Source organism: Ipomoea nil, unplaced genomic scaffold (genome assembly GCF_001879475.1).
Source record: "Ipomoea nil cultivar Tokyo-kokei standard unplaced genomic scaffold, Asagao_1.1 scaffold2926, whole genome shotgun sequence".
Lineage (NCBI taxonomy): Eukaryota > Viridiplantae > Streptophyta > Magnoliopsida > Solanales > Convolvulaceae > Ipomoea > Ipomoea nil.
In genome coordinates, this window is record NW_017619354.1 from 1,598,321 (window position 1) to 1,610,396 (window position 12,076).

The 12,076-nt window shown below is 36.3% G+C and overlaps 2 protein-coding genes across 4 annotated transcripts; both read right to left on the bottom strand.

The window, feature by feature from the left end:
* Positions 1-564: 564 nt before the first annotated feature.
* LOC109162093 (pre-mRNA-processing factor 17-like) lies at positions 565-4,969 on the bottom strand. 3 transcript variants are annotated; one of them, XM_019310777.1, is made up of 3 exons: positions 4,758-4,969; positions 1,122-2,934; positions 565-835 (listed from the first exon to the last, which is right to left on the bottom strand). In XM_019310777.1, the coding sequence occupies exons 2-3, from the start codon at positions 2,918-2,920 to the stop codon at positions 829-831; spliced, it is 1,806 nt and encodes a 601-aa protein (XP_019166322.1). In that variant the 5' UTR covers positions 2,921-2,934; positions 4,758-4,969; the 3' UTR covers positions 565-828. The 3 variants fall into 3 exon arrangements, with proteins under 3 accessions (XP_019166322.1, XP_019166321.1, XP_019166323.1); XM_019310776.1 differs by having other exon boundaries at positions 1,122-2,965; XM_019310778.1 differs by lacking the exon at positions 565-835 and having other exon boundaries at positions 1,118-2,965.
* A 3,117-nt stretch (positions 4,970-8,086) lies between these two features.
* On the bottom strand, positions 8,087-8,719 carry LOC109161667 (Werner Syndrome-like exonuclease). The gene has a single exon (XM_019310159.1). It carries the CDS (start codon positions 8,717-8,719, stop codon positions 8,087-8,089), a length of 633 nt encoding a protein of 210 aa, XP_019165704.1.
* Positions 8,720-12,076: the final 3,357 nt, after the last annotated feature.

A 12,076-nucleotide genomic window follows, 5' to 3' on the forward strand; every position in this document is an offset into this window, starting at 1 on the left:
TTGAAACTTAAGGTACGTGAGTTTTGTGCTTAAGGTGTGTGTGTTTGAGCCATACTAATTAAATTGAATAGAAATTTACAGAGGATGAAAAACTGTTTATAAACTTGGAATTGATCTAACTTTAATAACATGAATAAGAAACTGAGTACTTAAAGGTGTCCCAAAAGGAATAACTAAGTTGGTGGAAGATGAGTCTCATACTTAAAGGTCCAAGTTTGATTCTTATCAACACTTTTGGTCGAGCCTCCATGGATTCTTTCTAGAGCGATTTTTCTTTCATGTATGATTAGGGGTATTACACGAGTGGATTTTATCCCTGCACACCTTTAAATAGTGAATGCAAATTTCATCCCCTCATTGGAAATAAAATAAATAAATAAGGTAAGAATGCCACCAAATGCAAAATGGTTAGATGTGCATTGTGCAACGTTGAATAGATGCAACATTCACCTAACAAATTGTACGAGAAAGTACTCCACACAATACATCTGCTATCTGCAATATTCCAATATAACATCATACACAAAGCCTTGATCAATAATAATCATTTTTTAAATTTGCATATCAGTTAAATTTGCATGTAATACCTCCTGGCCTGGTGCACAAAATTGATCAAGTACAGATAGATAGATGGGGATACAAGGACACCAAGTTATAATGCTACTTTTATTCTAGCAAACATACAACCGGGGTTCGAACCTGTAAGTTGTAAGGATGTCTTCAAAGCTCATACAGCGTTGCTATATATATTATATTGTAGATTATAGTAAACCTCTTCCGCCAAAGAGTTGATCGATAAATACAAACATGAGCTTGGCATTCCGTAGTCTAGTCCCTGCAAGAACAACGAGAAATTTAGACACTTATTCATCTTATGACAGGACTATCCATAGATACAAGCAACCAGTTCAGTTGTATAACTAAAGTTGTAGAATGAGTTAAATGAGTTGCCATCACTTGTGATAATAGAAAGGTGGAAGATGCTAACAAAAATGGTTCACGTTTAGACTGCCCTCTGCGTTTAGGGTATTGCCTATAACTACTGTCAAATTCCACAACAAAACAATATAAAGAAGTAGTCATCATATGTTTCATATTGTTTCAAGGATAAGATATTTTACCAGTATTTGATCAATCCATCCCAGCCACATGTAGCAACTTTACTTTGCTCCAATGGATGCCACTCACAACCAATGCATACCCCATCATGACACTTGAGGGTTCTAAAGACTTTGCAACTCTTCCAATCCCAAAACCAGCATCTACCTTCACCATCTCCGGAGAGGACAAACCGCCCATCAGGTGAGAAATTAACCTGACATGCATACCCAGCTACAACATGCCCAGCAAATCTCTTCTTCTTGTTCAGCTGGAACCTCTCTCTAGCGCTGTAGATAAGAATTTGATTGTCCAAACTCTGGGCCGCAAGCCAATTCCCATTTGGATGTGGTGAAATGGATGGCATAGAGTGCATATGGGGTTCACTAATATACTTAATAACAACAGGAATGCCATATTCCCAAACACGGAGAGATTTATCATCACTAGAAGTTACAAACCTCCTATTATCATCCACAAATGTGATTGTATTAACTGCTCCGAGGTGCTGATCATACTCCTGAGTAATCTGCCCAGTGTTAATATCCCACTGTACTATCTTCTTATCGCTCATACCCGCCAGAAGTACATTCTGTTTATCCTCATCGGGATTAAGCCTCACCACATAAGGTATCTTCCCGGTGGAAAATGTAGATATCACCTTGCCAGTCTCTGTATCCCAATACTTAATATTTTTGTCATAGCTTGCAGTTAAAAATTTAGTTCCGTCATTGCAAAACCAAATATCTCTCACTGCCTTTGAGTGCCCCATGTAAGTCCTCATACACTTGCCTGAATTGAAAACATCCCATATCTTTACTTTTGTATCCATCCCAGCAGAGAGAATCAAATGGCCATGCTTGGGGAAGAACCTAATAGCAGAAACTCCTTTTGTGTGGCCACTCCAAGTATGCACCAATCTCTTTGGAATATAACAATGATCATTCTGTGGCTTTGCATCCTTAGGAGGTGCAATCCATGACCTTCCCTGATAATCCCTCTCTTCCTTACCATGAAATGTACTCTTCTCAACCAAAGACTCTCCCTTTTCTCTTTCACCTTTCTCCTCACCCTTCTTCTTCGCATACTCTTCAGCATACTTCTTTTGCTCCTCAGTTAGATCAGTTTGCAAACCCTCCTTCTTCCCAGACCAAGGGCTCTTTCTATTCTTCCTCAACCACACCTCAGTGGCCGGATTATCCACTTCTGCTGCATCAACATCCTCCTCACCATCTCCTTGCTCATTCTCCATCATCTCCTTCTTTTTCTCAAGCTTCCTCTTCTTCTGCTCATGCTGTGGTATATTATACACTGAAATTGCATCATTCTTCTTCAAAGCATCCATATCCCCAACAAAGTTATTTGCCGAGGGGTCAAATGCATAACCATATTTTTGAAACGTATTATACTGCTCATCGAAAACAAATGGCTCAATAGCAGCATTTTCCACAAACCCCAACTTGTGATTGCGGAGGCCCTGTGCAAGGCCATCCTTTGCATAAGGGTGTGCAGGGCCATAAATTGGTGCCCAGAGCTGGTCATAAGTGGGATTAAATGAGACTGTGTGTTGAGTTGGGTCGAGGGGTTTTGAAAGAGCTCGAGCCGCACTGCCAGCAACCGTGAGGGCCAACATGGTGTCGTTAACTTTTGGGGCAGCAGATTTGGATGGGAGTGACATCCGGACTGGAGATGAATCTGGAGAGGAGTGATTTGAATGCTCAAGCGGTTGGGAATTAGGGTTTTGGTTGGAGGATTGTGGTTGTTCTTCAGATTGCCCTTCATCGTCCATTTCATCATCAGCATACGAGTGTAAGAGATCCATGATATAGAGATAGTCTGAATGACAAAACCTCAGACTATCATATATCTGCACAACGAAATATATCATAATGAATTTCAGAGTGCATATTCAAAGGGAAGTAAAAAGGTTAATAATGGTTACAAGCAAGCATGTAACAACCTATTACACAAAGTCTACTGGATGTTATATTACAAATGCTTACAAACATCGGCAGTAAAAATGTAAAGTAAAAAAATCAAATAGAACACAAAATGAAGTCTACGCTATTGTTATCCAAAGTACTGAAATGCATATTTAATACAAGTGAAAATCAGGAAATGATTATGAGGCATAACTGAATCAGTGAGCAAGGATTATTAACACAAAAAAATACACAAAAGTTTCTGTTTCCAAGGACATTGCAGATGTTCCAGAAAGGTCTTCCCCCCGGCCCTCACCTCAATTCCCCCAAGGAACTAAGGGTGTGTTTGGTTGGTGGGTTTTGTCCATAGGAATGGGTATGAAAGTGATTGTTGTTGTTTGGTTGATAGGTTTTTAGAACACTACTATGGGTTTCGAATACCCCATCAATTGAAAAACTCATACCCAAATAAAAGAAGGGTTTCATTCCCTTATTCATTCTCAAGCACTACTATTAGTAACCATTTCCATTCCACCCTATTACCAAACATGTTAAATACTTCCACCAAAACCCATTACCATTACCAAATATTTGATACCCATTCCGATTCCGATTCCTATGTATGAACCAAACACACCCTAAGTAAATGAAAAGAATATCCAAAGGGAATGCTATTGAGTATTGACTGCTGCAGTCCTTCAATATCCATTTGCACATAAAGCCAACTCATGTAACGTTTCTAGTCAAGGATAAATGAAGGGAGAAAAGCTGTTACAAACTGATGAGAATCAGATTATGCTAATCTGTGCCTATCTCTAGTCTAGACAGCGGAGGAATGAACAAAGCCAAATTAAAATAAAAATTAAAACCTCTTAGCCCTATGCTGTTGTACAAACAAGTGGAAAGGGCACACTGGATTGAAGAATCATATAGAAAAATCAAAGGGGAATACTATCCAGTTATACTAGATGAATGCCAAAATATGTTAAATTTGAGCAAGATATAGGGATTAGGGACTGTCCAAGCAGCAATCTTTTTTAGAGGTCAGCTGGAACCAGGAGAGTAAAGGAGCTACTCCTATGGGTTACAGTATCCTATATATCTATCCCAGTCCCCAGATCTGGAATCAGGTAAAATCACCTTTGCAACCCAGGCTGGGCTCTCCCAGTCTTGTTAATTTCTAACCAAATTGTTAATTAATCAAATTAAATGAATTGTTAAACTCAAATCATTAAAATCTAACCAAAATTTGTAAACTGAAATTTGTTGGTCCATTAACATTGCAGCAAATCATAATCTAACCAAATTTTATATCTTTACTTTAACTGAACCGAAATTTGTCAGTTCAATAGCATTGCAGCATCCTGGGTTACCTGACTATACTTTAGCAAGACCAGACACTCAAGACACTAGAAAACCCCCAAGTAAAAGGGGGACTGGGGAGAGGAATGTAACAGTATCTATTTTGGCAAGAGTAGACACCATTGCAGTAACATTCTCCCTTTTTCACCTTTATTTAAAATATTTTTTTAAAAAATACTAAAGAAATTTAATCACAAAATTTGAACAAGTAGAAATCAATCAAAGAATTCATACAATTCAGTCCAAGAAGTTGCAATGTATATCGTGTGAAGCTAACAAAATAAAAGAAAGAACAGCACAAGACTAGAACTTAGGTTCATAAAGTTCACATAATTAAATCTGAAAGCATGAACTTCATAAACAGAATTCTCTGACCTTTTTCTACGAGACTACGACCACAAACCAGTGTAATCGAGAAGATAGAAAGTGAAGACTACTAGCACCGAACTCAAAGATGGATTCTACTGATCCGTATCCGGCGGCGCGGCGGCGATCTCCGTTTGCCGGAAGGTGGCGATGCCGATACTGTTGACTTGTAGTAATTCGGCTCGACTGGTCCGACTATCGGTTTATATGGAACTTATGGACTGTGGGCATTGCATCATTGGGCTATGAGTTCATAGTATATATACTTAAATCTGCGGGCCTATGGCCTACTATTTAAATTAAAATAAATTTCTTGAATAATTTTATTTAATTGATGTTTCCGTTGGAACTAATAACAAATCAAAAAATTTTGAAATTCTAAAATCTTTTATAAATATATATATATATATATATATATATATATATATATATATATAATAATATAAATAGACATTACTAGAGGATTATATTATAATAATGCATTTTCATTATTTATAGACTATAGTTATAATGTCAATCCTTATACCATGAATCAAGGTTCACACTGTACTGTGGACTTTGGTTTATGTATATGTGTTGTATTATGATTGTTTGTGTTTTGCGTTTTGAAAATTTGTACTTTAAGAGTAAGAATTTTGTACATGAAACAAATTAGTAATTGTGTCTTATGTTATGAATTTGTGTCTTTGTGTAGTGAAATTTTGTGCATATAGACATAAATTATGTACTTATAAATTAGATTTGAAAAATAAATAAATATATAACATGTCACATGTGTATGTGTCATGTTATGATTTTTTGTATATTGTGTTATGTAATTATATACCTTAGGCGTCCAGGGTCCATAATGTTATGTGTCTTGTGTTATGAATTTTTGTATTTTGTGTTATGAAATTATGTACCTTACAAGTTTAAATTTTGTATCACATCAATTTCAATTCAAGATCCATAATGCTATGTGGACCTGATCTATGATATAAATTGCCTTATAATGTAATGTGTATTGTTGTACATTATGTATATATTAAATTGAATGGTGAATAATAAAAGATAAATGATTATCTATGTACTTCTCGTCTTCTATTTACTTTACCCTATATTATTGTGTTTATTAGTATTTTTATATGAGGACAATACAACGATTCATGTAAGGGTCCATAATGATATGTATAGTCTCTTATTCTTCCAAAGGCTGAACCCCAACCCTAAGGGCCCTTCACACCCCGACCCGACAGAGTATTTGGAAGGATGTAAATCATGGTAACTCAATTAAACATGAACCACAAAGGCTAGACCGATTTTACTGCGTACAAGGAACCTCCTCACTTTGAGAGGTTGCTCCCACACTGTCGCTGGTGAGACTCAATCTATGTATAGTCTCTTATGTTCGTAGAAATAACAAACACTAAGGGGGTGTTTGGTTGGATGGAAAACATTTTCCATGGAAAATGTTTTCCTAAAAGTGAAGGAAAATGATGTTTTATGTTGTTTGGTTGGATGGAAAACATTTTCCATTGGAAAAAGTTTTCCTTGAGTATGAGGAAAACAAATTCCTAGCTTTTGTTAGGTATTTTGTTTTCCATGGAAAACTAATATGCCAATTTTACCCTCACATTTCTTTATTAATTACTCTTATTATTATTATATTATTAGTGTTGTGTAGGGTTATATTTGTCATTATATACATTATTCCTTACCATTCCAAACTCAACCAAACAATAGAATTCATATTTCCAGTAATTTCTTTTCCAAACAATGGAATCTATTTTCTTGGAATTTATTTTCCATGGAATTTCAATTCCATTTCCCTTCAAATATTTTCCAGCGAACCAAACGAGCCCTAAAAGAGGAATTGTATAGTTAGAAACGAAAAGTGTAATTTTTACTAAATTTAATAAGCTCATCTTATTATAATAATAAATTAATAATAAGGAAGTATATAGTTCAGCTCATCTTATTATAATAATAAATTAATAATAAGGAAGTATATAGTTCAGCACCACAACTAAATTAGTCAAAGTAATTTAAGATAAGTTTACAAGCTTTATTAGGAATGGTGACAAGCTTTATTAGGAATGGTGTAGGATTGGAATAAATTGAGGGACATCGTTCAAACTTATGATCAGAATTATGTATGCATAATCAAAATCAAAGTTCAAAACAGCTTTGATCCTGATAATAAATTGTATTTTTTTTTACAGTAATAATAAAATGTTACTCTTTTGCAATTAAAGCAAGAAATAACAATAACAATAATAAAAATAAGAGTAAATACCAATTTTGGTCCCACGAGTATTAACAAAATGACAATTTTGGTCCACATGTTTAATTCCTACCAATTTTCATCCACGACTATTGTTTTAGTACCAATTTTCATCCACAACTATTGTTTTAGTGCCAAAATTCATCACGTCGGCCACTCCTTCGTTTAAGACATGCCGGAATATGAAATTATTAAGGGTAGTTTTGTAATTTTCAAATTAGGATCCATATTTGAGCATGAATAAAGAAATTTAAGCCTTAAGATCTATCCCAATTTGCAATTTTCCTCCTCAAATTAAGGTAGGATGGGGAGGAGAACAACGAATTGGGATCAATCTTAGGGCTTAAATTCATTTATTTATGCTCAAATTGGAATATTAAGTTGAAAATAACGAAAATACCCTTAAAATTTTTAGATTTCGGGATATCTTAAATTGATGGGTGACCGACGTGATGAATTTTGGTACTAAAACAATAGTCATGGATTAAAATTGGTACTAAAACAATAGTCGTGGATGAAAATTGGTAGGAATTAAACATGTGGACTAAAACCGTCATTTTGCTAATACTCGTGGAACCAAAATTGGTATTTGCTCTAAAAATAATTAAGGGGAAAAAACAAAAAACAAAAAGCAGAAGAGATTTGACAAGAAAGAAAGAAAAAACTAAAGTGGTGCCTTTAATTTGATGATAATTGTGACGTCGGTACATTGCTCGATGAATTGATCCGTAATGTCATTCGCAATCACATCACTTCAGAATCTAAGCCTGTGGAAGAAACCCAACGAAAGGGACGACTGGCGATTCTTCTTTTTACATGATAGTCACTAAAAATATTCAAAATACAAAAATACTGTAGCCTTTCATGGTGGAATTGAAGCAGATCAGATTTCTTAACATTCATATCATATGATTTCAAATCCAACTACTGTAACAAGCATCACTGTGCTAATCGAGATGTGAAGATGCAGTATTCCAACATTCAAGTTGAACGAACTGAACACACGATAGAAAAAAGAGAAGGCAATTCAACAATAGGCATGATTTGAGTTATTATACTTGAATACTCACTCTAATCAGAATTCAGAAGCCTCCAAAACCCTGCCAATCTCAAAGGAGACGAAAGCATCAACGCACGCATACTGAATCTGCTCTTCAGTGAGCCAGCTTTGATCCCACCTGCTCAACCTCACCCTTCTCGGCTTACTCATCTCCGCTCCAAGGTAAATCATAGCCAGATCCTTCAAACCGACGTTTCTCAGAGACCTATCGTTGGAGTCATTCGCGGCTAGGTAACACAAATCCACGGCGTTATTCACCTCCAGATCGTAGTCTTCCACGAGCTTCTGAATGTCGTTGTGGATTCCGACGCCGACGAAGGTGTAGTCGGGGTGGGAAAGGAAATCGGCGAGCTCGAACGGAATGTGGCAGCAGTAGAGGAGTTGGAAGATGAGGCAGCGGCGACCGACGCAGAGTTGGAGAGTCGCTACCGGATTGTTCTGGTAGCGGGCGGTATTCGGGCGCCACTCGACGTCGAGGCCGACGATGAGACGGTCCAGACGGTGGCGATGGATGTACTCGATTTTGGCGATCCAGTCGACGACCTTGTGGGGCTCATGCGTCACTAGGGTTTGGATACGGTCGTCATAGAAATAAACGTCGAAGCGATCGTAAGACTCTGATCCAAGGTCCACGATGTTGATAGCCATGGCTGTGCAGTTTCTTGGAAAGAGGGGATATGTAACCGTAATACACTTTGTCACGATGATATAGGCATCCCATAACCCGGCATTTCAAATCCACTTTTTCTCGGAAACCAAAACCATTTTTTCAAATATATATACTCCCTATTATATACGAATCAAATGCGAAAGCTTTCCAAGTAAAAAATATGGTGGATCTCAATTATTGATTAAATTCAAATTAATTGTTCAGAATGAGTGAAATTTGAAGAAAACAAATATGGAGTTGTTTGTTAATTTAGGTAAGTTAATGTATTTTTTTCTTTGATTGCATAATTTCTTTTTTTCAAGTACATATTTTTTTACGCCACCATTTTCCATTAGATTAAAAAAAACTCACCTTTGATTTTTTGTTCTGCAAAAACCACCAAACAACCACAAATGTGATTGTCCTTAGTTTTACAAGTTATGTACAACAAAAACAAGCATGCTAAAAGATAATAAATACATATTTTGGAAATTGAATTTTGGTGGGAAGTAGCTTAGAATATTACTTGTGATGAAACATCACATTTACATTGAAGTGAACAAGAAACAATAGCTGATTAGTCATTATTTCAGTTTTTATCATTTTAAAATTATATTATTTCATGCAGAATTGAACTAATATATGGACAATCTACGCTGATTTACCTCCTTGTAGTTCTTTGTTGGTTAGGGTTATAAGATGGTCGGAATTTATCCAGTGTAGACCATCAAGTAGTGACTGTGGGTTTCCCTCGTCATCCCAGAGATCCGACAGCCAAAACAAGTCTTTCCAAATCTAGGTCCGACATCATGACATGGGTCACAAGACGGAGTTACTCAGTGCACCCTCTTAAATAGTAACTGCGATATTCCGTTGTCACTCCAAAAGGTCCGGCAGCCATAACAAGTCTTTCAAAATCTAGACCCGACATCATGACATAAACTCTTGAAGTAGACAAGTTAGGGCAAGGCCCGACATCATGACATCAGGCCAATAAATTAAACAACACTTTATGCTGGTAAATACTTGAAAATTGAATAATTATTCTTCTGTCAAAAAGACTGACACAAAATATTAATGCAGGGGTATAAATTGCTTGGTATGCTATTGAAACTCTTAAAAAAGGGTTTGTATAAGTTTTTTTGTGTGCATGTGTGTGTCCATACTAAGTTTTGCCTCTCTCAATCCTCCCTTTCTCCAAAACAATTGAGAAACACAAATAAATAGTTATCCAAAAATCATTGCATATATATTAAAAAATGGAAGAAGTGTATACAGTAAAATGTTTACAATTAATTACATGATTGCAAATCATATGTCTAATCTGTTGCCAGAGACTGTAACAATGGGAAGGTTGATGCAAAGGTTGGATGTTGCGTACTGCTATCACTTTGTCTGATATTTATATATATAGGTCGTGGATATTCTTTGTGGTCTTTTTTACTTTTATTTAGATGTTGAACATATAACGTCGGGACTATAATTTGTCATTGATTCCAACATTATAAATCTCCTAGGATTGTGCAGCTGAAAGAGCCACTTAAGTTGCTCTTCATGTGAGAAGAATTTTGGCAATATATTGCTGTCACCAAAATTTTACCATATTCAGTTTTACGATAGAGTTTACATTTCCCAAGGAGGCCAAAACATTTAGCATTGTCTTCTTGAAATGCTTCTTTAATGGCATGGCAAGTTGCCCTTTTATATAGTTTTTCAATTCAGATCAGTTGAACAATTGTCCTATGAATCCCCTCTTTGTTTGGAAAACTTCATTTTTTCCAGTTGAGTGAAGGGCGGTTGAAATTTCATATATGTTGTTGCTGTCTTGAGCCTTAACATAATCCTTTGAATATTGAGAGATTATCCCTCTGAAGCTTTGAATCAACTTTTCCATTTTCACAACCCCAACCAACAAAACAGACACACATACATATGATCTGCAATTATGTGTGAAGAGAAGTTTGTTTAAGAGTTGCATCCTATTACCATACATCAATTTTGATACCATTTAAACTTTTCTGGATGCAATAAATATGCTAAAGAATTTAGATTTTATAAATGTCAGTAAGAAAAACAGCAAAAAGAAAGGACCCAAATGAATAAGAAAAGTGCAGCAGAATAAGAAGCTTACTGAAGAGGTTCCCACATCGGCTGAAGACAAAATCTGGAGCAGAGCAGTGAGTTATAAAATTGGGCCGACTGCTATCAACAAGGCCCATGGCCTAGGTTGATGACTTCCATTGCACTTTGGAAGGGTATTAACCTAAGGTCTACCTTAATGGTGGAGCCTACGTCATAATTTGTGGTAGAGGGGGCCTGCGTTCGTGCGGCCCTTACCCAATCTCAAACCAAATCTTGGCCGTCTAAATTTTGGTCTTTATTAATCGAGCCCATTTGTTCGTCTTCTGTATACGGAAATTTGGGCTTCTGCAATTGGTTATTGGTTAAAACAATATGGTCTATTAGAAGTTTAGACATAACTAGTACTGTTTTTGTGGACTCAATTATTTATGACGTAGATTAGGAGTTGAGAACTGTAGTTTTATATTTTCTGTTACTTTTGGAGTTTTGGTTCTATACTTCTATTTGACTTTTATATTTTGTGTGATTCTATACTTCTATATGACTGTTGTGACCGTAAATTTGGGGCTTTTAATACGTATTCTTGTTTAAAATTTTCGGAGTGACCATATTTGTGTTAAAATTTTGGGGCTTTTAATACGTATTCGTTTTAAAATATTCTGGGGTTCTAAGATTGTGATCAGGGATTTTAATTATGATTGTATTGGAGTTTTTAAGATTGTAACCGATTTATAATATGGAACAAATTGATCCGGGATATGCATGAATCAATAAGGGTAAAACGGTAAGGGAAAAATATCGTACTAATAGGATTTCTTTTATGAATGTAGGAATATTACAAATGAGTGTAACCAAATTGGCAAGCGTAAGATATGACAAAAGAGAGTAACCACTACTATAAGCACCCCTTGGCATGCAGTGAGTCCACATGAATCTGAGTCGAGTGCCCATTACTGATCCCAGGGTTCGAGCTAGTATCCCGGGCGTTCCTAAGTATTCCTTTGAATTGGTACTTTTTAATGTTGAGTCTATGGGATGAACACCTTTCTTAGATTCGTTGTATCTTCTTTGCTCGAAGATGAGATCGGCAGTGAGCTCACCATCTTTCTGGGCCCTACTATGCTCCCCTGGGAGGGACGTGGTAAGATTTTTGACCCCTTCCAAACGTGTTTGTCGAGCTTGGTTTGGTATGGACTTGTTGGTGTATGCACGGACATGGTCGAATCAACTCACAACCCAACTTTGATGTGATAGGCGGCCCTCAGGCCCGGTGC

Bases quoted from the DNA above. Each gene is read 5' to 3' on its own strand.
- LOC109162093 (XM_019310777.1), bottom strand. From the start codon at position 2,920: ATGGATCTCTTACACTCGTATGCTGATGATGAAATGGACGATGAAGGG.
- LOC109161667 (XM_019310159.1), bottom strand. From the start codon at position 8,719: ATGGCTATCAACATCGTGGACCTTGGATCAGAGTCTTACGATCGCTTC.